This window comes from Podarcis pityusensis (assembly GCF_964106645.2).
Source record: "Podarcis pityusensis genome assembly, chromosome: 2".
NCBI classification, from domain to species: domain Eukaryota; kingdom Metazoa; phylum Chordata; class Lepidosauria; order Squamata; family Lacertidae; genus Podarcis; species Podarcis pityusensis.
This window is the reverse complement of record NC_138029.1, coordinates 125,975,977-126,003,881: the sequence shown is the minus strand read 5'-3', so window position 1 is coordinate 126,003,881 and position 27,905 is coordinate 125,975,977. Positions and strand designations below refer to the sequence as shown.

The window sequence follows — 27,905 nt, the reverse complement described above, 5'->3', positions numbered from 1 at the left end:
CGGTCCCTTAGGGGCGAAAGGTGGGAGAGCTCAGTGGGCACAGCATGAGGCCCCTCCTTTCAGGGTTGCGGGTTCATGATCCAGGTGGGGCAAAACAGCCCTGCATTATTGACTGGTGGTTCGTTTAGTGGCAAACTAAAAGTGAAAACGGTGTGGTGGGAGTTCGTACAGTATTCTCTGGGCATGTGCAGAGTTTGCTGCTCTCTCTATACAAGATACAAGTATTCAGATACAAGTATCTGAAGAAGTGTGCATGCACACGAAAGCTCATACCAAGAACTAACTTAGTTGGTCTTTAAGGTGCTACTGGAAGGAATTTTTTTTTTATTATTATTTTTCTCTATACAAGAGGCAGGGAAGCAGTGGCCAAAGAACCGCCCTGCAGGCTTGGTCTAACCACAGAAAAGGGGCTGAGATGCAGGATCCCAGGGGAACTGAGCAGGGAAGAACAGCCCCCCCATCATAGAGAGGAGAGAGATAGAGAGGCCTCCCATGCAACCCCTGGGAAAATCCTCAGCGCAGGTTCCCATCCGAGCACCGGCAGGGGCTGCTCTGCCCCATAGCTCTATGGGCCGGACTTTTCCTGGCAGGCGGGAAAAAGGAGCATCGGGAGGGGCTTGAGAAAGGGGGGGGGCGTAGCTGGACTAACTCCTCCCACCCTGCTCTTTCTGTTGCAGGAAAAGACATCGGAAGAGCGAGCAAGGGAGGCGGAGGGGCAGAAGAGAGGACAAAGGGGTAAAGATGCAGGGATGGGCAAGGGGGGCGGGGAGGGGGGAGGAAAGGACAAAGACCCCTCCATATCTCCCCACCCTCCCCAAAAGCGCCTTTACTGGGGCCCATCAGGAGGGTCTGGATCCATGCAATCCCGCTGCGAAGTGGGGACCCAAGACCTGCAGGACTTGCGTGGCTCGATCTCCTTTGGAGCCCCTCCCCCACAAAAGATCACCCCCCCATAACAACACTATGGGACATGCACAAGGGCGGGGGTGCAGGGGTCCTTTCTACAGAGGAAGCCCCTGCCGGGTTTCCGTGGCGCCTTCTCCTTGGAAGCACCCTCGCCACGCGCATTTGGGGGCGAGGGGTGAGCGGAGCCAAGGGGGGTTTCCGGGCGCAGGGGCGTCTCAGGGACGGAGGGAGGAGGGCATAGGAAGTTGGGGGGCTGGGGGATCAATGGAAGCATCCTTGGCGGGGGAGGGGGGAACCCTGGGGGGGGGGGAGAGGGAGAGACCCGGGGCCTTTTGGAAGAGATATCTCCATCTTGGGCGCTGGCGGGGGAATCTCCAGAGGGGCTGCCTTGGCTTTTCCCTTCCTGGCAAGAAATCTTGGGACAGGGAGGCATCCTTGAAAAAAAGGGGGGTCCCATTTCCCCACCCAGTTCTTTCCAGGATGCTTCTTTCTCCCCAGTCCAGCCACTGGAGGGAAAAGGCAGGAAGATCCTGGGAGAAACCCCCTCCCTTAAGTTACCGAAAACTTCCTCCCTCGCTCAGGCTTCGAGTTTATTGCAGAGGGGGGGTCCCGTGGGGGTGGTCCTGGCCCACCTCTGTGCTGGCAGGAGGTCCAGATTTCAAGAGGGCAGACCTGGTGGGCAGAGCAACCCCCTGGCCAGGTCAGCTGCATGAGAGCTCCAGGGAGGGCAGAAGAGAAAAGTCAGGAACGCCATTTCGGAAGGGATCTTCCTTTCTTCTTCCCTTTCTCCTCCTTTGTCTCCTGTCTCCGCTTTCCTCTCTTCTCTTCCTGCGGCCTTTTCACTCTCTGTGGAGGGGGAGACCATCAGATTCAGAGAAACAAGGGTTGTCCTGGGGGTTGGGACACCCCCACCCAAATGTCCAGAATCCTCCTGTCTCTCCTTCCCCTCCTTCTCCCTTCTCTTTCATTTCCTCCCTACCTGGGTTTTCTTCTCTTCTCTACCTGGACTACCTTACAGGGACCTTTAGGAAGTTCTCCAGAGTAACTGTGGGACCACTGAGTTCCTTTATCCTAAGAAGTTGTCTTCCTTATTATTCCTGTTCTGTTGTTCTTGCTATACAGTTACCTGCTTAAGCACAAATTGAGCTAGCAAGAGGGTCGTCTTGTCCATCTTGAAAGTTTTTATTCGTATTCCAAAAATAAAATAAAATGGTTGTAATCCCCCAAAAATTTGCAAACCGGGACACGCACTTTCGGGTTTGAAGTGTTTGTAATCCAAAAGATATGCAAACCAGACTGCTTGCAAACCAAGGTACCACTTGTTTTACAAGTAAGGTCTGTCAAATTCTAGATACAGGTAGGTAGCCGTGTTGGGCTCCCATAGTTGAAACAAAATTTAAAAAATGCTTCCAGTAGCACACAAAAGCTCATACCAATAACATACTGAGTTGGTTTCTAAGGAGCCACTGGAAGGAATTTTTTTATTGTTTGTCAACTTGTCAATCCTACAAACTGAAACAAGGTAAATTGGTGGGATTATAGTTTATAGGAATCCTGGAATTTTGAGCTTTCTTGTCTACATCATCGCACTGGTGCCTCCCAAAACCAAAGCCCATCTTATCTTTATTAGCCTTTAATGGGCCACTAGATACTTTGTTAGCTCTACTTCTAAAGATGAATATTTTTGATATTAACAATCACATAGGACATCAATAACACTTCTGTTTTGTTTATTCCAGTTAGGACAGAGTCTGATACACCAGTCTGACATCAGTTGCATTGAAAAAGAAAATCGTGGAGACATGTCCTGGACAAATTGAGAGGTCTGTACTTCCACTTTTCTGTGAGACTGTATCTTTGTGTGTTTCCTTTCAGCGTGTAGGAACATAGAAAGAGCCCTTCCAGATCTGTAGGATGTTAAGGAATTATGGTATTCTGCTCATAATTCACTGACTACTTGGGTCCAGTATCATTTCACCAAACTGGCCTCTCCACAGAGTTCACACAAACAGCAGCATTCAGAGCGTAGGAAAACAAAGCACGAAGAAGAGCTATAAATCCACATGACATTCCAGACTTCAAGTGGAATGGCTTAGTCCTGGCCAATTACATCTGAATGGTTGCAAATAAGCACAGAGTCCATAAACAGGCACCAGAGCCCTTGTTTATCCAAACAAAGTCTACTTCTATAAGCAATCCATTCAACCATTGTGAGTGTTCTCAGATTGTCAATTCATCTGAAGGCAGCCCTATTTAGGGAAGGTTTTGATGTTTGATGTTGTTGTTGTTGTTATTATTATTATTATTATATATTTTAAACATAAACTTTCCAAACAAAACATCCATCTTATCATCTCTTACACATCTTGGCTACTTTTAGCCAGTGACTTCCATCATTCCCTTCTAATGATTTCATCCTATCTCTCTTCTGTTTACAATTTGTCTCTTTACTACTGTTTATATAATCAAAATCTTAACATCCTATATTTTAACTCTTATTAACAATATTTCTTATCTCCATTTTTTACAAGACTTCTTGTTATCCTACAAGCGTATTCAATTGAACACCATTGCCCTTCAAATAATTTACTCCAGTCCTTCAGGAATTTTTGGTCCCGCTGTTCTCGGATTCTCCCGGTCATCTTAGCTAATTCTGTGTACTCCATCAATTGACTGAAACAAAAATAACAATTTTGGTAGCACATTCATTTTTATAACCGATATCCTTCCCCAAAGTGACAATTTCATCCTTCCCCACACTTCCAAATCTCTCTTAATCTTATTCCATACCTGGTTGTGGTTTTCTTGATAGAAATTTATATTTTGGGGGGTTATATATTCTTTTATATTCTTTCCTTCTGACTGGTATTCCTTTAATTCCTTCTGCTAACCTTATATTATTCAGGAGAACTTCCAGAACCGATATGAATAACAATGGTGATAGTGGACACCCTTGTCTTGTCCCTTTTGTAATTTCAATATTTTCTGTTAATAGATTATTTTCAATAATTTTTGCCTTTTGACTTGAAATATTGCTTTTAAACTTCTCATAAACAATTGACCCATTTCCATCCTTTCTAAGTTTTTAATCTTAAATTCCCTAGAATTTAAGGCCTTCTCACCATCCACAAATATTATGGCTGCCTGCTTTTCATTCCTGGCCATCAAGTATTCAATAATATTCACAATATTCCTTATATTGTCCTTCATCTGGTGGCCAGGAAGAAAACTTTAATATTTGCAAATAGTTTATGATCACTGTTCAACAAAGAAATCGGCCTGTAGTTTTTAACCTGTCATAAGTCTGAGTCTGGTTTGGGTATCAGTGTAATATATGCTTCTTTCCAAGTCTCTGGTGTTTCTCCTTTTTTCAAAATATTGTTCATTACTTCCTCCAATGGTGCCAGTAGGGTCTAGCTGAAATTTTTATCACCATCTTTTATTTATTTATTTATTTATTATTTACCCCACCCATCTGGCTGAGCTTCCTCAGGCACTCTGGGCGGCTTCCAACAAAATATTAAAATACGCTAATGCATCAAACATTAAAAGCTTCCCCAAACAGGGCTGCCTTCAGATGTCTTCTAAAAGTCTGGTAGTTGTTTTTCTCTTTGACATCTGAAGGGAGGGCATTCCACAGGGCGGGTGCCACTACCGAGAAGGCCCTCTGCCTGGTTTCCTGTAACTTGGCTTCTCGCAGTGAGGCAACCGCCAGAAGGCCCTTGGTGCTGGAACTCAGTGTCCGGCTAGAACGATGGGGGTGGAGATGCTCCTTCAGATATACTGGACTGAGGCTGTTTAGGGCTTTAAAGGTTACTTTGAATTGTGCTCGGAAACGTACTGGGAGCTAATGTAGGTCTTTCAAGACCGATGTTATGTGGTCTTGATGGCCACTCCCAGTCACCAGTCCAGCTGCCGCATTCTGGATTAGTTGTAGTTTCTGGGTCACCTTCAAAGGTAGCCCCAAATAGAGCGCATTGCAGAACTCCAAGCGAGAGATAACCAGAGCATGCACCACTCTGGCGAAGCAGTCCGAGGGGAAGATAGGGTCTCAGCCTGCATACCAGATGGAGCTGGTAAACAGCAGAAATAGTACCTGGGGTTAAGAACTCTGCTTCAGGATAAGAACAGAAATCTCGCAGCAGCAGCGGGAGGCCCCATTAGCTAAAGTGGCATCTCAGGTTAAGAACAGTGTCAGGTTAAGAACAGACCTCAAGAACCAATTAAGTTCTTAACCCGAGGAACCACTGTATATTGTTTCTCCAATGGGTGTTTTAATCTCCACACATCAATCAAATTGCAGCTTTCTACCATAGAGAAGAAAGTTTTGGGTAGTTTACCTTCTTTCTAGTCTATTCCCATTTCTCATTCTATCAATTTCCAATGAAATTACCCCATTCAGGTCCCCCATAATTATTTTTTGATCCACAAAGATTTGTCTCGCTTCATATTTATTTTTTATATACAACACCACCCCTCTTTTTACTCCTGTCTGATGAAATAAATTCACTTCCTAATTTCTTTTTTACCAAAATTCTTCTATGTTTTCTTGCAACATGAGTCTCTCAAAAACAAATAATATCGTAAGTTCTTTTTAATAGAATCTTTTCAACTTTATTTCTTTTAGTTTTGTTATTCAAACCATTAACACTCCATGTCATAAGTGTTCATGCCGTTTTGTTTTTGCTACTATTTGTGAACTAGAGTCTTTTAAACTTATCCTTCCTCCTCCTCCTCCTCCTCCTCTTCTTCTTCTAATTTATTATCTTCTACTTCTACTTCTTATTCTTGGTCTATGGTATCTGTTCCTGCTGCTGCTGCTGCCCCTTCTTCCTCTTTATCCAGTTCCCTGTACCTCTGGAGGAATTTTTTTACTTCAACTTTTTCAGTTTAACTTTTCCTTGTAGTAGAAGGAGACTCCTTCCAGATACTCCCATTTAAAATCAATATTGTTTTTTCTCAGCACTTGTGTCAGAGGTTTATATCCATCACGTCATTTCAGCTGACAAAGTGGAATTTCCTTAAATATGATTATCATTGCTCTATCAATATAGAGCTTCTTTTCTCTTATTTTTTTAGCAAAATTAAATTTCTCATCTACTTATTTTTAAATATCATCAAACAATCTCCTGGAATCTTTTTTCCTTTTTTTGATTTAACTTTTATCCTAAATGCATTCAATACTGTATTGGCAAATTCATCTTTTCCAATTCCTAGCCATTGTGCAATTTCAATAATTAATTCTTCTAAAATATTCTTTCCTGCTGTTTCTGGGAGAGATCTGATTCTCAAAATTTATCTCTCTTTGCTTCAATTCCTGCACCACAATTGCATCCCACAATTCCTCCTGTTCCTTATTCAGCTCTGACACTGCACTTTTATTTTTCTCATCCTCCTTTTTTAAATTCCTTACTTTTCGTTGCATAGGTTTCAATCTTTCCTCTAAATTTTGTGTTCTCTTGCTCACATCTTTTATCTGGGCTTTCATCTCATTCACAGTTAAATCTAATTTTTTGTCCATCTGCTCCCATCTACTTTCCATATTTTTCTCACTTTGTTTAATATCTTTAATATCTTTCTTCAGTTCTGCAAACATTTTTGCAACATCTCCTTTCCCTTCCATTTCTTGCTTTGACCCTCTCCGGGTCTCTCCTGATGCTGCCCCTCCCCTCCTTTTTTCTGTGATGATGTCATTCTTAAACTGTTATTTCCTCTTTGACCACTAAGTGGCCCTTTTGCCTCCAACCAGTTCTATATCAAATGTATATAGCTGAGAGGGGGACAAAGGGTAAATGCTGCAATAATCCAATAATTATTTGTACAAAAACAAAGAGAAAGCAGGAGAAAAATGTCTTCCACCACTTCCACAGATTTTTTGCACTTTCCACTGGGTCCCCGTCCCAAGAAAAAGAAGAAATCAAAACCAAGTACCAACAAAACAAAACAAATTCTTCCGCCTCTTGGTGGCTTAATCCAACTTCCACTGCATTATATTCCAGGAGAAAGGAAAAGAGGAAGGTATTCACTACAATTATAATGTCTTCACAATGAAAAAGGTGAAGTTAAAAGAGAGAGAGAAAATAAATCCATCATGCTCATTAACCCAAAGGGGGAGGGTGTCCCCAAGTCTCTTCCTGTAAATATCTCCTCAAATTTCTTACAGTACCAGACTTTAGCAGTCTTTTGATATTTGTCTCTGCTGGTCTGGTATTTTAATTCACAAAAATAGCTCTATAAACATATTTTTTACAAATTGCGCAGTTTAAATTAAAATTGAAAGTAAAAGCCGGAAGCTCCTTCTCCAGCGGGCTCCTTCAACTCCCAAAGGGTTTCAAATAAGTTTATTTTCTAGGGATTTCCACCTCCCTTTCAGTAAACCAAACCTTCAGAACTAAAAAAGGATATTTATTATTTTTATTTGCTGTAGGAGATTAGAATCTTACTCCGTTTTGCAGGTAATTCATGCAGTGTAAATCAATCACAGTCAGGGCTGGCCTCCTTTTTTATCCCTTCTATCTTCCAAATCTTTCTCAATTAGAATTTCCCAACATTTTGCCAGATTCAGGTTTCTTTTTGTTCGAAAATCAGCCACTGTGCTGGATAGACTCAAGGCTTCACTTCTCCGAGTAGTTGATGGCGTCCCGCGCTAGCGTCTTGATCTCACTGCACTTTCTGCTCTCCAAGGGGAGCGTTTTCGGCACCGGAGAGACATCCTTATGGTGCTGGTGGCCTCAAAATAATCCTTTTGAGGGTTTGGGGGGCTGTGGCGCCCTTGCAGACTCTCCCTTTGTTTCCCAAAGAGCTGAACTCTCCCCTAAGGGCTGAGTCCCATCTCTTCTCAGTTCTGTGGACCAACTGGAAGTCGATGTTTGATGTTTTAGCGTGTCTTTAATATTCTGTTGGGAGCTGCCCAGAGGCTTGGAAAACCCAGCCTTATGGATGGGGTTTGAATGATGATATATTATATTAATGAATTAAGGTGAAACATATCTTTATTCCTCTAATTTATCAGTATCAGTCTTTTGGCCACATTTAGGAAATGCATAATCCACTTTTGTAATCCAATTGACAGCTTACATGCAATTGGTATATTATTCCAAAGGATATTTTCCTCTGAAAGTCTTCCCATTAGAATTCAGCTTTTTCAGTGTCACACATATTTGCTTAACCACCCACCCCAAAGGAGAAAGAAAAGTGAGAGAGTCCTGGACAGATAATTTCCACAAGGATAGTTCTATATCACAAGACGGGCATGAGATCAGGTGGTCCATTCCCTGGCCATACTTCCTCAGGGAGACATAGAGAAGAGAGGAGAGAATCTAGGAGATGCTTTTAAATAAAAAAGACGGTGGTGTTAATTAGGCTCACTTTGTGTTAAGTTCCTTTTCCCTCTTCCGTGAAACCCTAAAATGGTTTTCTTTCCCCCAAAGGAAAAGGCGATCCAAATTCTGAGGAGACACCTTCAATTTCATTGAGAATAATGAAGACAAAGTTAAAATGTGCATAATGTTCTTCTGTCTGTGTGCACACTGAGTTTACAATAATGAACTCAACAGAAGATAAACCATCTAAAGCTATGCAGTGCAAAAAGAGCTTGAACTGGAGTAAAACTCATAGGAAACATCAACAAATGCCCAAGGGAGAGAAACCAATTAAATGTATAGAGTGTGGAAAGAGCTTCAGTCAGCGTGGAGCACTTAGAATCCATCAAAGAATTCACACAAAGGAAAAACCATTTAAATGTATTGAGTGTGGAAAGAGCTTCAGACAAAGTGGGGACCTTAGAACACATCAGCGAATTCACACGGGAGAGAAACCATTTAAATGTATGGAATGTAGAAAGAGCTTTCGTCGTAGGGACACCCTTACAATACATCAGCGAACTCACACGGGAGAGAAACCATTTAAATGTGTTGAGTGTGGAAAGAGCTTCAGTCAAAGTGGGGACCTTAGAACACACCAGCGAATTCACACGGGAGAAAAACCATTTAAATGCATGGAATGTGGAAACAGCTTTGGTCGTAGGCACGCCCTTACAATACATCAGCAAACTCACACAGGGATGAAACCATTTAAATGTATGGAATGTGGAAAGAACTTCAGTCAAAGTGGAAACCTTAGTACACATCAGAAAACTCACACGGGGGAGAAACCATTTAAATGTATGGAATGTGGGAAGAGCTTCAGTCAAAGTGGAAACCTTAGTAAACATCAGAAAACACACACAGGGGAGAAACCATTTAAATGTATGGAATGTGGGAAGAGCTTCAGTCAAAGTGCATACCTCAGAACACATCAGAAAACTCACACAGGGGAGAAACCATTCAAATGTATGGAGTGTGGAAAGAGCTTTGTTCATAATGGAAACCTAAGAACACATCAGCGAACTCACACTGGGGAGAAACCATTTAAATGTATGGAGTGTGGAAAGAGCTTCAGTCAAAGTGTACTCAGACTGCACCAAAGAACTCACACAGGGGAGAACCCATATAACTGTAAAGAGTGTGGAAAGAGCTTCTGTCATATTGGAAATTATAAAAGCCACCAAAGAACACACACAGGGGAGAAACCATTTAAATGTATGGAGTGTGGAAAGAGTTTTCGTCATAGTGGAACCTTTAGAATACATCAGCGAACTCACACAGGGGAGAAACCATATAAATGTATGGAGTGTGGAAAGAGCTTCACTTCAACCAAAAACCTTAGACTGCACCAAAGAACTCACACAGGGGAGAACCCATATAAGTGTATAGACTGTGGAAAGAGCTGCAGTCAAAGTGGAACTTATAAAAGCCACCAAAGAACGCACACAGGGGAGAAACCATTTAAATGTATGGAGCGTGGAAAGAGCTTCCGTTATGGTGGAACCCTTAGAAGCCATCTACAGACTCACACAAAGGAGAAACCATTTAAATGTATGGAATGTGGAAAAAGCTTCAGTCAAAGTGGAAACCTTAAGATACATCAGCGAACTCAACACCAGAAAATAGCCATTTAATTGTAAGGAGTGTGGAAAGAGACTCGGTCAAAGCGGACATTTTAAAGACACCAGAGAACATTCACAGCAGGGGGAAAAGCTTTTAAATGTGAGGATTGTGTGTGCAAAGAGCTTTACTGATAGTGAGAAATCATTTAAATATATGGAATATGGGAAGAGCTTCAGTCATTGTGGAAGGAGCTTCAGTTGGAGTGCAGACCTTAATGTACATCAGCCGTTAGATGCATAGAGTACATGCGAAGTTCTGGTGTCTGCATGTAAATTTGTACCCATGTATTCAAGTAATGAAGGTGATGTCTCACAATAGTAAATGCAGTATCATATGTCATGAACTGTTTACAGAGAGCGTGAACCTGCAATGCTGGTGGTCAATGTTGATGCTCTTTGAGTCGGCTGAAGTTCAGTCTTTGGTAGAGAGAGTTGGAAATATTGGTGTTTCGGAATTGCTAATAGAGCATTTTTTAAATTGCAGGGTGAAAGTTGTGATGCTTTGGAAGCAGGGTTCGTTATATTAGTAGTATACGAACAACCGTATAACACCTGTTGTTGTAATTATACTAAATGAGCAGATAAGACGCAGAGTGAGGCCATCTTCTTATGTGCATAAACCCCTTCTGTAGTTTTTATAACAGATACACTAATTGTGTTACAACCCTTCCTCTTCCTTGGTTCTCTGAAGGGCACAATGTTCAGATAAAAGATTATTTCCAGTGGCAGCAGGAATAGAGGAATGAAGAAAGCAGGGTACCTGGGGTGTCCAGAGGGGGTGTGAAAGAGACTCCCTCCCCCGCTCCTCTAGATGAATAAAAGCAACCCTGGGGGAAGAGAAGGTGGTGGAGAGAGAGAAACGTGGCCTTTGGTGGGTGATTCTGTTTGGGGTGCTCTCAATAACTTCTCCAGAGGGGCTGTGGGGCATCTTTGCTCCTCTCTCCTTCCCAAGGGTCTGTGGCTCCTCCAAGTCCTCCTAGAGAAGGATCCATTAATACGGCTTGGAGGGAAAGAGTGTTCTAGATTAGCTGCTGCAGTTTCTCTTTGGGGGGGCTGGATCTGCCTTCTGGATCTGCCCCCACGTTTTGCAACCTCTCAAGTCGAGAATGAGCTGGTGTTTCTGTTGTAGAATTAGTTAACCCATTTAGCATATGATAGAATTTGTTTAACTTAACAGTGAATGAAATATATGTACCTTTGTTATACCTTCATCTTACTTTCTCTGATGGAAGCTATGTCTCAGTGCTCTGATAATTTCTAGGCTACGTGGACTTCTCAACCCCGACTTCCACCCGCTTATCTTTCGAACAACTGTTTAAAAAGTTTAGAAATAGAATTTTTATGAGACCGACTCTTCTTCCCTTGAGTCTTCCTCCCAGGCGTTGGAAGCCATTGGAATGGTAAGTTAAGGACTTTCTAAAGGTCTGGTTGTCAGGGAGATGGACAATAAATGAGTGAAATGTAAATCCTAAGACAGCAAGACACCAGGATACCCAAAATAATGAACAGAAGAACAGTTTTAGCTCCCTGACCTGTGACTTTCCCTTACATGTATAACTTCTATGAGCTGATGCCTGTACCTTTCTCAAAAAATCCCTCTCAAAGTTGTGCTAAAATGAATGAAGTTTTGTGTCGCTGGAGGTATTGCAATATCTTATCTCTCAATAAACTGGGTCCCTTCCGGACGTTGAATTTTCCTATCTCTTGACTGTGTTTTTCTTTGAGGTGTTATTCCTTGAGGGGTGGTTTGGAAGGAAATTCTTACCCCGTATTGTAAAGCCTGGAGTAAACTATTTCAAAAGGAAAAAATTCCTTCCAGTAGCACCTTAAAGACCAACTAAGTTAGTTTTTGGTATGAGCTTTCGTGTGCATGCACACTTCTTCAGATACACTGAAACAGAAGTTGCCAGATCCTTCTATATAGTGAGAAGAAGGGGAGGGGTATTACTCAGAAGGATGGTGGGAATGGGAGATTGGCAGATAGCTGAGATGAGCCTGTTGACGACTCTTAACGACTGCAATAGGTCTTACAGAATCTTATCTCATTATACATGACTAAGCCATTTTTCACCTTCTCACCCCTTGCCTTTTCCTGTAAGACCTATTGGTAAATTGTATGGATTTTTGTAGTTTGCACACAGTGAGATGTGCGCGCTACAGTCGTACCTCGGGTTAAGTACTTAATTCGTTCTGGAGGTCCGTAGTTAACCTGAAACTGTTCTTAACCTGAAGCACCATTTTAGCTAATGCGGCCTCCAGCTGCTGCCGCGCCGCGTGGCACGATTTCTGTTCTCATCCTGAAGCAAAGTTCTTAACCTGAAGCACTATTTCTGGATTACCTGAGTCTGTAACCTGAAGCGTATGTACCTGAAGCATATGTAACCTGAGGTACCACTGTATATTTAATAGGGGGCAGTTAGCGGGTGAGTCCCCCACATTATTGACTGGTGGTTAATCATAGAACTACAGAGTTGGAAGGGACCGCCCAGGGTCATCAAGTCCAACCCCTGCAATGCAGGAATTTTTTTGCCCAATAATAATAAACTTGGGGGGGTGGACCTTCCAGTTTTATTTATTTATTAATGTTCTTATGTTACATCGGTTAACATAATCATATTATATCACAAGGCTTATTATACTGTAATTTTCAGCTTGTATACAAAGTTTATATACTTAAAGGGAGAGGGGGGACATAAGGACAAAAAAACTATTCCAAAATCATATATATTCCAACACTTCAGACTTGCTGTCTATCCCGTTGTACAGTCGTACCTCAGGTTAAAGTAGCTTCGGGTTGAGCGTTTTCGGGTTGAATTCCGCGGGCACCTGGAAGTAACGGAACACGATCCCGTTCGCATCCAGAGGTACCACTGTATATTCCTTTTTTACAAATGAATGTACTCTTCTTATTGTATATTTCTTTACATTTTATCTAATACATTGCAATATCAATATCTACCCTTGGTCTTATTTCTCAACTTAGTCTCTCCAACGTCAATCGAATGCTGTATTTTGGACATTAACATATGTGAGAACCCACAGTTCAGGTCACACAAGGAGCTCCGTTTTTAAATGTTTTCTGGTGATACTAATTCAATCTGTCCTCTACCCCCCAGAACCATAAAACTGTGGAGCTCGAAGGGACCCCCAGGGTCATCTAGTCCAACCCCTCCGCAATGCAGGGGTCACAAAGAAAGCATCTGCCAAATACAGGGGCCCACCCTCTTTCCCCACTTGGAGTCCTCACCCCTTCTCAAGGGACACCCATTTCTGAGCCCCCTAAAGAGCTCTCCCCCCCCCCCGGGTTCGTGGGGGTTGGGCAGGGGGTTGCAAGGACCTCAAAGGACTTGGGTCCCATGGTTTCCTTTCCACCCACCCACCCAGGGGATCCTCCAATTCATCTCTTAGCCCCCCAACAGCCTTTTCTGCACCCTAGCCACCCCAGAGCCTCCCCTTCACCCAAAGGACTTGCCACCCCAGAGGCCTCCCAAAACAAGCGGAAAGAGAAGTGGGGTGATGGAGAGAGGGGCCTTTTTTCTCTCTCTCCCCTTAACCCTTACGTTTCCTCGCTGCTCTGGAATTTCTGCCCGTACAGAAAGTGGTTTCCCAGTAGTGATGTATGGAAGTGAGAGCTGGGCCACAAAGAAGGCTGATCGCCGAAGAATTGATGCTTTTGAATTATGGTGCTGGAGGAGACTCTTGAGAGTCCCATGGACTGCAAGAAGATCAAACCTATCCATTCTTAAGGAAATCAGCCCTGAGTGCTCACTGGAAGGACAGATCGTGAAGCTGAGGCTCCAATACTTTGGCCACCTCATGAGAAGAGAAGACTCCCTGGAAAAGACCCTGATGTTGGGAAAGATGGAGGGCACAAGGAGAAGGGGACAACAGAGGATGAGATGGTTGGATAGTGTCTTCGAAGCTACCAGCATGAGTTTGACCAAACTGTGGGAGGCAGTGGAAGACAGGAGTGCCTGGCGTGCTCTGGTCAGGGGGTCACGAAGAGTCAGACATGACTAAACGACTAAATAACAACAACAACAGAGAAAGTGGGTAAGGCACCGGAAAGGATCTAGATCGCGCCGTGGGATCTCACCAGATTCAGGACGCGGCAACGCTTGGCTGGGACCCAGATCCCTTAGGGGCGGAATGTGGGAGAGCTCAGTGGGTACAGTATGAGGCTCTTCCTTTCAGAGCTGCGGGATTGTGATCCACGTGAGGCAAAAGAGCCCTGCATTATTGACCGGTGGTTAATCATACAAATGCAGAGTTGCCAGGGACCCCGAAGGGTCATTTAGTCCAACCCCCTGCAATGCTGGAAACTCTAATTTGGGACTAGGCAAACTAAAACTGGTACTGTAAAGGCGTGGTGGGAGTTCATACAGTATTCCCTGGTCATGTGCAGAGTTTGCTGCTCTTTCTGTAAAGCAGAGGCAGGGAAGAAGTGGTCAAAGAACCGCCTTGCAGGCTTGGTATAAGCGCAGAAAAGGGGCCTTGCGGGCTGAGGTGCAGGATCCCAGAGCCTCCAGTATAGGAAGAACTGAGCACGGAAGAACAGCCCCCCCTTCTATCATAGAGAGGAGAGAGATAGAGAGGCCTCCCATGCAACCCCTGGGAAAATCCTCAGCGCAGGTTCCCATCCGAGCACCGGCAGGGGCTGCTCTGCCCCGTAGCTCTATGGGCCGGACTTTTCCTGGCAGGCGGGAAAAAGGAGCATCGGGAGGGGCTTTAGAAAGGGGGGGGGGCGTCGCTGGACTAACTCCTCCCGCCCTGCTCTTTCTGTTGCAGGAAAAGACATCGGAAGAGCGAGCAAGGGAGGCGGAGGGGCAGAAGAGAGGACAAAGGGGTAAAGATGCAGGGATGGGGAAGGGGGGCGGGGAGGGGGGAGGAAAAGACAAAGACCCCTCCATATCTCCCCACCTTCCCCAAAAGCGCCTTTACTGGGGCCCATCAGGAGAGTCTGGATCCATGCAATCCCGCTGCGAAGTGGGGACCCAAGACCTGCAGGACTTGCGTGGCTCGATCTCCTTTGGAGCCCCTCCCCCACAAAAGATCACCCCCCCCCCGAAACACAATAACACTATGGGACATGCACAAGGGCGGGGGTGCAGGGGTCCTTTCTACAGAGGAAGCCCCTGCCGGGTTTCCGTGGCGCCTTCTCCTTGGAAGCACCCTCGCCACGCGCATTTGGGGGCGAGGGGTGAGCGGAGCCAAGGGGGGTTTCCGGGCGCAGGGGCGTCTCAGGGACGGAGGGAGGAGGGCATAGGAAGTTGGGGGGCTGGGGGATCAATGGAAGCATCCTTGGCGGGGGAGGGGGGAACCCTGCGGGGGAGGGAGAGAGAGAGACCCGGGGCCTTTTGGAAGAGATGTCTCCATCTTGGGCGCTAGCGGGGGAATCTCCAGAGGGGCTGCCTTGGCTTTTGCCTTCCTGGCAAGAAATCTTGGGACAGGGAGGCATCCTTGAAAAAAAAGGGGGGTCCCATTTCCCCACCCAGTTCTTTCCAGGATGCTTCTTTCTCCCAAGTCCAGCCACTGGAGAGAAAAGGCAGGAAGATTCTGGGATGAACCCCCTCCCTTAAGTTACCGGAAACTTCCCCCCTCGCTCAGGCTTCGAGTTTATTGCAGAGGGGGGGTCCCGTGGGGGTGGTCCTGGCCCACCTCTGTGCTGGCAAGAGGTCCAGATTTCAAGAGGGCAGACCTGGTGGGCAGAGCAACCCCCTGGCCAGGTCAGCTGCATGAGAGCTCCAGGGAGGGCAGAAGAGAAAAGTCAGGAACGCCATTTCGGAAGGGATCTTCCTTTCTTCTTCCCTTTCTCCTCCTTTGTCTCCTGTCTCCTCTTTCCTCTCTTCTCTTCCTGCGGCCTTTTCACTCTCTGTGGAGGGGGAGACCATCAGATTCAGAGAAACAAGGGTTGTCCTGGGGGTTGGGACTCCCCCACCCAAATGTCCAGAATCCTCCTGTGTCTCCTTCCCCTCCTTCTCCCTTCTCTTTCATTTCCTCCCTTGCCTGGGTTTTCTTCTCTTCTCTACCTGGACTACCTTACAGGGACCTTTAGGAAGTTCTCCAGAGTAACTGTGGGACCACTGAGTTCCTTTATCCTAAGAAGTTGTCTTCCTTATTATTCCTGTTCTGTTGTTCTTGCTATACAGTTACCTGCTTAAGCACAAATTGAGCTAGCAAGAGGGTCGTCTTGTCCATCTCGAAAGTTTATATTCGTAATCCAAAAATAAAATAAAATGGTTGTAATCCCCCAAAAAATTGCAAACCGGGACACGGACTTTCGGGTTTGAAGTGTTTGTAATCCAAAAGATATGCAAACCAGACTGCTTGCAAACCAAGGTACCACTTGTTTTACAAGTAAGGTCTGTCAAATTCTAGATACAGGTAGGTAGCCGTGTTGGGCTCCCATAGTTGAAACAAAATTTAAAAAATGCTTCCAGTAGCACACAAAAGCTCATACCAATAACAAACTTAGTTGGTTTCTAAGGAGACACTGGAAGGAATTTTTTTATTGTTTGTCAACTTGTCAATCCTACAAACTGAAACAAGGTAAATTGGTGGGATTATAGTTTATAGGGATCCTGGAATTTTGAGCTTTCTTGTCTACATCATCGGACTGGTGCCCCCCCAAAACCAAAGCCCATCTTATCTTTATTAGCCTTTAATGGGCCACTAGATACTTTGTTAGCTCTACTTCTAAAGATGAATATTTTTGAATACTTTTAACAATCACATAGGACATCAATAACACTTCTGTTTTGTTTATTCCAGTTAGGACAGAGTCTGATACACCAGTCTGACATCAGCTGCATTGAAAAAGAAAATCGTGGAGACATGTCCTGGACAAATTGAGAGGTCTGTACTTCCACTTTTCTGTGAGACTGTATCTTTGTGTGTTTCCTTTCAGAGTGTAGGAACATAGAAAGAGCCCTTCCAGATCTGTAGGATGTTAAGGAATTGTGGTATTCTGCTCATAATTCACTGACTACTTGGGTCCAGTATCATTTCGCCAAACTGGCCTCTCCACAGAGTTCACACAAACAGCAGCATTCAGAGCGTAGGAAAGCAAAGCACGAAGAAGAGCTATAAATCCACATGACATTCCAGACTTCAAGTGGAATGGCTTAGTCCTGGCCAATTACATCTGAATGGTTGCAAATAAGCACAGAGTCCATAAACAGGCACCAGAGCCCTTGTTTATCCAAACAAAGTCTACGTCTATAAGCAGTCCATTCAACCATTGTGAGTGTTCTCAGATTGTCAATTCATCTGAAGGCAGCCCTATTTAGGGAAGTTTTTGATGTTTGATGTTTATATTATTATTATTACTATTATTAAAGATTTTTAACATAAACTTTCCAAACAAAACATCCATCTTATCATCTCTTACACATCTTGGCTACTTTTAGCCAGTGACTTCCATCATTCCCTTCTAATGATTTCATCCTATCTCTCTTCTGTTGACAATTTGTCTCTTTACTACTGTTTATATAATCAAAATCTTAACATCCTATCTTTTAACTCTTATTAACAATATTTCTTATCTCCATTTTTCACAAGACTTCTTGTTATCCTACAAGCGTATTCAGTTGAACACCATTGCCCTTCAAATAATTCACAAATTTACTCCAGTCCTTCAGGAATTTTTGGTCCCGCTGTTCTCGGATTCTCCCGGTCATCTTAGCTAATTCTGTGTACTCCATCAATTGACTGAAACAAAAATAACAATTTTGGTAGCACATTCATTTTTATAACCGATATCCTTCCCCAAAGTGACAATTTCATCCTTCCCCACACTTCCAAATCTCTCTTAATCTTATTCCATACCTGGTTGTGGTTTTCTTGATAGAAATTTATATTTTGGGGGGTTAACAATATTCTTAGGTATTTCACTTTCTTTACCACCCCTGTTTCTGTTTATTATTGCAACTGATCCACTATCTTTTTGTCCATATTTTTAACAAACTTTTTATTTTTATTTACTTTAAAGCCTGCTACTTGTCTAAACTGTTCAGTTTTTTCTAGTACTTCCTTCGGACTTGTTATTGGTTCAATTGTTATTACCAAGTCATCCATAAAGGCTTTTACTTTATATTCTTTCCTTCTGACTGGTAATCCTTTAATTCCTTCTGCTAACCTTATATTATTCAGGAGAACTTCCAGAACCGATATGAATAACAATGGTGATAGTGGACACCCTTGTCTTGTCCCTTTTGTAATTTCAATATTTTCTGTTAATACATTATTTTCAATAATTTTTGCCTTTTGACTTGAAATATTGCTTTTAAACTTCTCATAAACAATTGTCCCATTTCCATCCTTTCTAAGTTTTTAATCTTAAATTCCCTAGATATATTATCAAAGGCCTTCTCAGCATCCACAAATATTATGGCTGCCTGTTTTTCATTCCTGGCCATCAGGTATTCAATAATATTCACAATATTCCTTATATTGTCCTTCATCTGGCGGCCAGGAAGAAAACCTTAATATTTGCAAATCACTGTTCAACAAAGAAATCGGCCTGTAGTTTTTAACCTGTCATAAGTCTGAGTCTGGTTTGGGTATCAGTGTAATATATGCTTCTTTCCAAGTCTCCGGTGTTTCTCCTTTTTTCAAAATATTGTTCATTACTTCCTCCAATGGTGCCAGTAGGGTCTAGCTGAAATTTTTATCACCATCTTTTATTTATTTATTTATTTATTTATTATTTACCCCACCCATCTGGCTGGGCTTCCTCAGGCGCTCTGGGCGGCTTCCAACAAAATATTAAAATACGGTAATGCATCAAACATTAAAAGCTTCCCCAAACAGGGCTGCCTTCAGATGTCTTCTAAAAGTGTGGTAGTTGTTTTTCTCTTTGACATCTGAAGGGAGGGCATTCCACAGGGCGGGTGCCACTACCGAGAAGGCCCTCTGCCTGGTTCCCTGTAACTTGGCTTCTCGCAGTGAGGCAACCGCCAGAAGGTCCTTGGTGCTGGAACTCAGTGTCCGGGTAGAACGATGGGGGTGGAGATGCTCCTACAGATATACTGGACTGAGGCTGTTTAGGGCTTTAAAGGTTACTTTGAATTGTGCTCGGAAACGTACTGGGAGCTAATGTAGGTCTTTCAAGACCGATGTTATGTGGTCTTGGCGGCCACTCCCAGTCACCAGTCTAGCTGCCGCATTCTGGATTAGTTGTAGTTTCTGGGTCACCTTCAAAGGTAGCCCCACATAGAGCGCATTGCAGTAGTCCAAGAGGGAGATAACTAGAGCATGCACCACTCTGGCGAAGCAGTCCGGGGGAAGATAGGGTCTCAGCCTGCATACCAGATGGAGCTGGTAAACAGCAGAAATAGTACCTGGGGTTAAGAACTTTGCTTCAGGATAAGAACAGAAATCTCGCAGCAGCAGCAGCGGGAGGCCCCATTAGCTAAAGTGGTATCTCAGGTTAAGAACAGTGTCAGGTTAGGAATGGACCTCAAGAACCAATTAAGTTCTTAACCTGAGGTACCACTGTATATTGTTTCTCCAATGGGTGTTTTAATCTCCACACATCAATCAAATTGCAGCTTTCTACCATAGAGAAGAAAGTTTTGGGTAGTTTACCTTCTTTCTAGTCTATTCCCATTTCTCATTCTATCAATTTCCAATGAAATTTCCCCATTCAGGTCCCCCATAATTATTTTTTGATCCACAAAGATTTGTCTCGCTTCATATTTATTTTTTATATACAACACCACCCCTCTTTTTACTCCTGTCTGATGAAATAAATTCACTTCCTAATTTCTTTTTTACCAAAATTCTTCTATGTTTTCTTGCAACATGAGTCTCTCAAAAACAATATCTAAGTTCTTCCTCCTCCTCCTCTTCTTCTTCTAATTTATTATCTTCTACTTCTACTTCTTATTCTTGGTCTATGATATCTGTTCCTGCTGCTGCTGCTGCCCCTTCTTCCTCTTTATCCAGTTCCCTGTACCTCTGGAGGAATTTTTTTACTTCATCTTTTTCAGTTTAACTTTTCCTTGTAGTAGAATGAGACTCCTTCCAGATACTCCCATTTAAAATCAATATTGTTTTTTCTCAGCACTTGTGTCAGAGGTTTATATCCATCACGTCATTGCAGCTGACAAAGTGGAATTTCCTTAAATATGATTATCATTGCTCTATCAATATAGAGCTTCTTTTTTTTTTTTAATATAATATTTATTGGAGTTTACAATAAAAATAAATGTAACAGGCATTGTAACAAATATCTTAACAAACTTTCACATTTTTTTGACTTCCTCACATCTCCCGCTCCCACTTTCAGCGTTATAACTTTTTACCAGCAATTTGTTAACTTATTTGCATTCTTATATCCCTTCTATATATTCATAATCTTATAATTCTCAAAAAGAGTTATATTTTCTCAATCTCACTTATTTTCTTAAGACATCTAAGTTAGTGGTGCTCAATTTATTTATGATCTAGCATCCTGCTTAGCATTCACTCAAGTTGCAATGTTTTTGTAAATAGTTCTTAAATTTCTTCCAATCCTCCTCCATCCTCTCTTCTCCCAGGTCACGGATTCTGCCAGTCATCTCAGCTAGTTCCATATAGTCTATCAGTTGCATCTGCCATTCTTCCAGTGTGGGTAGATCTTGAGTTTTCCAGTACTTTGCGAGAAGTATCCTTGCCGCTGTTGTTGCATACATGAAAAATGTCCAATCCTTCTTTACCACCCCTTGGCCGACAATACCCAAAAGAAAGGCCTCTGGTTTCTTAGTGAAGGTATACTTAAATACCTTTTTCAGTTCATTATAAATCATTTCCCAGAACGCCTCAATATAGAGCTTCTTTTCTCTTTTTTTTTAGCAAAATTAAATTTCTCATCTACTTATCTTTAATTATCATCAAACAATCTCCTGGAAACTTTTTTCCTTTTTTTGATTTAACTTTTATCCTAAATGCATTCAATACTGTATTGGCAAATTCATCTTTTCCAATTCCTAGCCATTGTGCAATTTCAATAATTAATTCTTCTAAAATATTCTGTCCTGCTGTTTCTGGGAGAGATCTGATTCTCAAATGTATCTCTCTTTGCTTCAATTCCTGCACCACAATTGCATCCCACAATTCCTCCTGTTCCTTATTCAGCTCTGACACTGCACTTTTATTTTTCTCATCCTCCTTTTTTAAATTCCTTACTTTTCGTTGCATAGGTTTCAATCTTTCCTCTAAATTTTGTGTTCTCTTGCTCACATCTTTTATCTGGGCTTTCACCTCATTCACAGTTAAATCTAATTTTTTGTCCATCTGCTCCCATCTACTTTCCATATTTTTCTCACTTTGTTTAATATCTTTAATATCTTTCTTCAGTTCTGCAAACATTTTTGCAACATCTCCTTTCCCTTCCATTTCTTGCTTTGACCCTCTCCGGGTCTCTCCTGATGCTGCCCCTCCCCTCCTTTTTTCTGTGATGATGTCATTCTTAAACTGTTATTTCCTCTTTCACCACTAGGTGGCCCTTTTGCCTCCAACCAGTTCTATATCAAATGTATATAGCTGAGAGGGGGACAAAGGGTAAATGCTGCAATAATCCAATAATTATTTGTACAAAAACAAAGAGAAAGCAGGAGAAAAATGTCTCCCACCACTTCCACAGATTTTTTGCACTTTCCACTGTGTCCCTGTCCCAAGAAAAAGAAGAAATCAAAACCAAGTACCAACAAAACAAAACAAAACAAATTCTTCCGCCTCTTGGTGGCTTAATCCAACTTCCACCGCATTATATTCCAGGAGAAAAGAAAAGAGGAAGGTATTCACTACAATTATAATGTCTTAACAATGAAAAAGGTGAAGTTAAAAGAGAGAGAGAAAATAAATCCATCATGCTCATTAACCAAAAGGGGGAGGGTGTCCCCAAGTCTCTTCCTGTAAATATCTCCTCAAATTTCTTACAGTACCAGACTTTAGCAGTCTTTTTATATTTGTCTCTGCTGGTCTGGTATTTTAACTCGCAAAAATAGCTCCATAAACATATTTTTTACAAATTGCGCAGTTTAAATTAAAATTGAAAGTGAAAGCCGGAAGCTCCTTCTCCAGCATTCTCCTTCAACTCCCAAAGGGTTTCAAATAAGTTTATTTTCTAGGGATTTCCACCTCCCTTTCAGTAAACCAAACCTTCAGAACTAAAAAAGGATATTTATTATTTTTATTCGCTGTAGGAGATTAGAATCTTACTCCGTTTTGCAGGTAATTCATGCAGTGTACCGTAAATCAATCACAGTCGGGGCTGACTTCCTTTTTTTATCCCTGCTGTCTTCCGAAACTTTTCTCAATTAAAATTTTCCACCAACCTTTTGCCAGATTCAGGTTTCTTTTTCTTCGAGAACTGGCCGCTGTGCAGGATAGACTCGAGACTTCAATCCTCCGAGTAGTTAATGGCGTCATGCGCTGGCGTCTTGATCTCGCTGCACTTTCCGCTCTCCAAGGGGAGCGTTTTCGGCGCCGGAGAGACGTCCTTATGGTGCTGGTGGCCTCAAAATAATCCTTTTGAGGGTTTGGGGGGGCTGCGGCGCCCCTGCAGACTCCCCCTTTGTTTGGCAAAGAGCTGAACTCTCCCCTAAGGGCTGAGTCCCATCTCTTCTCAGCTCTGTGGACCAACTGGAAGTCGATGTTTGATGTTTTAGCATGTCTTTAATATTCTGTTGGGAGCTGCCCAGAGGGTTGGAAAACCCAGCCTTAAGGATGGGGTTTGAATAATGATATATTATATTAATTAATTAATTAATTAAGGTGAAACATATCTTTATTCCTCTAATTTATCAGTCTCAGTCTTTTGGCCACATTTAGGAAATGCATAATCCACTTTTGTAATCCAATTGACAGCTTACATGCAATTGGTATATTATTCCAAAGGATATTTTCCTCTGAAAGTCTTCCCATTAGAATTCAGCTTTTTCAGTGTCACACATATTTGCTTAACCACCCACCTCAAAGGAGAAAGGAAAGTGAGAGAGTCCTGGACAGATAATTTCCACAAGGATAGTTCTATATCACAAGACGGGCATGAGATCAGGTGGTCCATTCCCTGGCCATACTTCCTCAGGGAGACATAGAGAAGAGAGGAGAGAATCTAGGAGATGCTTTTAAATAAAAAAGACGGTGGTGTTAATTAGGCTCACTGTGTTAAGTTCCTTTTCCCTCTTCCATGAAACCCTAAAATGGTTTTCTTTCCCCCAAAGGAGAAGGCGATCCAAATTCTGAGGAGACACCTTCAATTTCATTGAGAATAATGAAGACAAAGTTAAAATGTGCATAATGTTCTTCTGTCTGTGTGCACACTGAGTTTACAATAATGAACTCAACAGAAGATAAACCATCTAAAGCTATGCAGAACTGGAGCAAAACTCATAGGAAACATCAACAAATGCCCAAGGGAGGGAAACCATTTAAATGTATGGAATGTAGAAAGAGCTTTGGTCGTAGGGATGCCCTTACAATACATCAGCGAACTCACACAGGGGAGAAACCATTTAAATGTATGGAATGTGGAAAGAACTTCAGTCAAAGTGGAAACCTTAGTATACATCAGAAAACTCACACAGGGGAGAAACCATTTCACTGTATGGAGTGTGGAAAGAGCTTCCATAAAAATGGCTCGCTTCGAATACATCAGCGAACTCACACAGGGGAGAAACCATTTAAATGTATGGAATGTGGAAAGAGCTTCAGTCAAAGTGGAAACCTTAGTACACATCAGAAAACGCACACAGGGGAGAAATCATTTAAATGTATGGAATGTGGAAAGAGCTTCAGTCAAAGTGGATACCTCAGAACACATCAGAAAACTCACACAGGGGAGAAACCATTTAAATGTATGGAGTGTGGAAAGAGCTTCAGTCAAAGTGGATACCTCAGAACACATCAGAAAACTCACACAGGGGAGAAACCATTTAAATGTATGGAATGTGGGAAGAGCTTCAGTCAAAGTGGATACCTCAGAACACATCAGAAAACTCACACAGGGGAGAAACCATTTAAATGTATGGAGTGTGGAAAGAGCTTCAGTCAAAGTGTACTCCTTAGACTGCACCAAAGAACTCACACAGGGGAGAACCCATATAACTGCAAAGAGTGTGGAAAGAGCTTCAGTCAAAGTGGAAATTATAAAAGCCACCAAAGAACACACACAGGGGAGAAACCATTTAAATGTATGGAGTGTGGAAAGAATTTTCGTCATAGTGTAACCTTTAGAACACATCAGCGAACTCACACAGGGGAGAAACCGTATAAATGTATGGAGTGTGGAAAGAGCTTCACTTCAACCAAAAACCTTAGACAGCACCAAAGAACTCACACAGGGGAGAACCCATATAACTGTATAGACTGTGGAAAGAGCTTCAGTCAAAGTGGAAATTATAAAAGCCACCAAAGAACTCACACAGGGGAGAAACCATTTAAATGTATGGAGTGTGGAAAGAGCTTCTGTAATGGTGGAACCCTTAGAAGGCATCTACAGACTCACACAAAAGAGAAACCATTTAAATGTATGGAATGTGGGAAAAGCTTCAGTCAAAGTGGAAACCTTAAGAAACACCAGCGAACTCACACCAGAGAATAACCATTTAAATGTAAGGAGTGTGGAAAGAGCCTCGGTCAAAGCGGACATTTTAAAGACACCAGAGAACATTCACAGCAGGGGGGAAAGCATTTAAATGTGAGGATTGTGTGTGCAAGAACTTTACTGATAGTGAGAAATCATTTACCGTATTTTTCGCTCTATAACACGCACCTGACCATAACATGCACATCGTTTTTAGAGGAGGAAAACAAGGGAAAAAACATTCTGAATGAAACAGTGGATGTATCATTTTTGTGCTTCATGCTGTGGCCACAGACATGTGATCTGATGGTGAATTTGGGCTGACCCAATGCAAAGATCCTGAGGATCCATGTGGATCCATGCTTTGTAACCACGTTTTTGCACCATTGCAGCCCCAGACAACAGTGGGTGCGTGATTTGGGGGGGGCAGGCTGTAGCCATGGACATGCTATGTTCTCTGGTGGTGAATTTGGGGGTGACCCAATGCAAAGATCCTGTGGATCCATGCTTTTTAACCACATTTTTGCACCATTGCAGCCCCAGGCAACAGTGGGTGCATGATTTTTGGGGGGCAGGCTGTAGCCATGGACATGCTATGTGCTCTGATGGTGAATTTGGGGTGACCCAGTGCAAAAATCCTGAGGATCCATGTGGATCCATGCTTTTTAACCACATTTTAAGTGGGGAGGGAAGGAAAAACACAGAAGGGACAAGGAGCACGAGAGGGGTGTGCAGAGAAGCAGCTGGCTAAGAATGCAGGAGTGGGATATAACGGGAGGGAGGAAAGGAAGGCAAAAGTTCCACCCAAGCCAGCCAGCTCTCTCTCTCTCTCTCTCTCTCTCTCTCTCTCTCCCACCTGCATGTTTTCAGCAGCACCGGAGCACAGAGAGGAAAGAACGGAGCACAGAGAGGAAGGAACGACACTCTGCTTTCCCCTCTGCTTGCCTGGAGGGGAGGGGCTTTCCCTGCTCTTTGTTCTGTTTGAGCAAACACAGCAACGAAACAGAAAAGGGTGGGCAGTAAGACCCTGAGGCAGAATGCAGGAAAGCAGCAGCTTCCTCTTTTCAGGTTTCCCTTCTCCGTGACTGCGCGATTTGATTTTTGCCTGATTTTTCGGCTCCAGGGACCACACATTCGCTCAATAACACGCACAGACATTTCCCCTTCCTTTTTAGGAGAAAAAATCTGTGTGTTATAGAGAGAAAAATACGGTAAATATATGGAATCTGGAAAGAGCTTCAGTCAGTGTGGAAGGAGCTTCAGTTGGAGTGCAGATTTTAATATACATCAGCCGTTAGATGCATAGAGTACATGAGAAGTTCTGGTGTCTGCATGTAAATTTGTACCCATGTATTCAAGTAATGAAGGTGATCTCACAATAGTAAATGCAATATCATACATCATGAACTGTTTGCAGTTTGCAGAGAGCGTGAACCTGCAATGCTGGTGGTCAATGTTGATGCTCTTTGAGTTGGCTGAAGTTCAGTCTTTGGTAGAGGGAGTTGGAAATGTTGGTGTTTTGGGGTTGCTAATAGAGCATTGTGGAAATTACAGGGTGAAAGTTGTGATGCTTTGGAAGCAGGGTTCGTTATATTAGTAGTATACGAACAACCATATAACACCTATTGTTGTAATTATACTAAATGAACAATGAAGACACAGAAAGAGTGAGGCCATCTCCTTATGTGTATAAAACCCTTCTGTAGTTTTTATAATTGATACACTAATTGTGTTACAACCCTTCCTCTTCCTTGGTTCTCTGATGGGCACAATGTTCAGATAAAACATTATTTCCAGTGGCAGGAGGAATAGAGGAATGAAGAAAGCACGGTTCCTGGAGTGTCCAGAGGGTGTGTGAAAGAGACCCCCTCCCCCGCTCCTCTAGATGAATAAAAGCAACTGGGGGAAGAGAAGGTGGTGGAGAGAGAGAAACATGGTCTTGGGTGGGTGATTCTGTTTGGGGTGCTGTCAATAACTTATCCAGAGGGGCTCTGGGGCATCCTTTGCTCCTCTCTCCTTCCCAAGGGTCTGTGGCTCCTCCAAGTCCTCCTAGAGAAGGATCCATTAATACGGCTTAGATGGAAAGTGTTCTAGATCAGCTGCAGCCTTGTTTCTCTTGGGGGGGGCTGGATCTTCCTTCTGTATCTGCCCCCTCGTTTTGCAACCTCTCAGGTCGAGACTGAACTGGTGTTTATGTTGTAAAATTAGTTAACCCATTTAGCATATGATAGAATTCATATAACGTAACAGTGAATGAAACATATGTACCTTTGTTATACCTTCATCTTACTTTCTCTGATGGAAGCTATGTCTCTGCTCTAATAATTTCTAGGCTATGTGGACTTCTCAACCCCGACTTCCACCCGCTTATCTTTCAAACTATTGTTTAAAATGTTTAGAAATAGGAAATTTATGTGACCGACTCTTCTTCCCTTGAGTCTTCTACCCAGGCGTTGGGAGCCCATTGGAGTGGTAAGCTAGGAACTTTCTAAAGGTCTGGTTGTCAGGGAGATGGACAATAAATGAGTGAAATGTAAATCCTAAGACAGCAAGACACCAGGATACCCAAAATAATGGGCAGAAGAACAGTTTTAGCTCCCTGACCTTCCCTTACATGTATAACTTCTATGAGCTGATGCCTGTACCATTCTCCAAAAAAACCCTCTCAAAGTTGTACTAAAATTAACCCCTGGTTTTGGGTCACTGGAGCTTTTGCAATAGTTTATCTCTCTCTCAATAAACTGGGTCCCTTCCGGACGTTGAATTTTCCTCTCTCTTGGCTGTGTTTTTCTTTGAGGTGTTATTCCTTCCCCTGGCCATGAACCACTGAGCGGTGGTTTGGAAGGAAATTCTTACCCCGTATCTTAAAGCCTGGAATAAACTATTTCAAAAGGAATAAGGGAGTGTCAGATTTCCCTCACTCTCTTTCCATCCTGGGAAAGGCCTTGTCTGAAGTTGTTCCTGGTTCCTGGAATCCCCTTTCACAAGGAGCCCAAAACTCTTCCTCTCACAGGCAAACTCCTGCTTATCCCACCTCTGCTCTTAGAACTGCCATATCGTGAAACCAAAGGTGATGTAGATACATGGAGATTCCAGATTCCTGAAGTTTTCCTTACAAAGTATTGACCTTTTGTAGGTCTGGTGGTTGTGATGAGGGACAGAAATTTCCTACTGCTGACCTGTACTGGTTGTTGTCAGGCAGAAGTGACGGAGGGACGGCAGAGATGGACCGGAGTCTGGTCATTCAGTCCCCCTGAAATTCCACCAGAGGGATGGAACCTCTCTCTGATTGGACAACAGCACTTTTGGAGGGAAAATAAAAGGAGCTGTTACTGAGGGAGAGAGTTTGATATGAGAGAACATGAAGAGGGATTGTTTTGAGGTGGGAGTTGGGGAGGAGGATAGGATTTGCCTGAGGGAGAAGTGGTTCTAGTTGAGTTGAAC

At 42.9% G+C, this 27,905-nt stretch overlaps 1 protein-coding gene across 3 annotated transcripts; it reads left to right on the top strand.

Annotated features, from left to right (window-relative positions):
* LOC308469888 (uncharacterized protein) lies at nucleotides 1-27,232 on the top strand. 3 transcript variants are annotated; one of them, XM_080992963.1, is made up of 5 exons: nucleotides 1-20; nucleotides 678-735; nucleotides 2,646-2,729; nucleotides 16,664-16,747; nucleotides 23,101-27,232. In XM_080992963.1, exon 5 carries the CDS (start codon nucleotides 23,214-23,216, stop codon nucleotides 24,477-24,479), a length of 1,266 nt encoding a protein of 421 aa, XP_080849089.1. In that variant the 5' UTR covers nucleotides 1-20; nucleotides 678-735; nucleotides 2,646-2,729; nucleotides 16,664-16,747; nucleotides 23,101-23,213; the 3' UTR covers nucleotides 24,480-27,232. The 3 variants fall into 3 exon arrangements, with proteins under 3 accessions (XP_080849089.1, XP_080849088.1, XP_080849090.1); XM_080992962.1 differs by lacking the exons at nucleotides 1-20; nucleotides 678-735; nucleotides 2,646-2,729 and adding an exon at nucleotides 14,628-14,738; XM_080992964.1 differs by lacking the exons at nucleotides 1-20; nucleotides 678-735; nucleotides 2,646-2,729 and adding an exon at nucleotides 15,272-15,618.
* The last annotated feature ends 673 nt before the right edge of the window (nucleotides 27,233-27,905 follow it).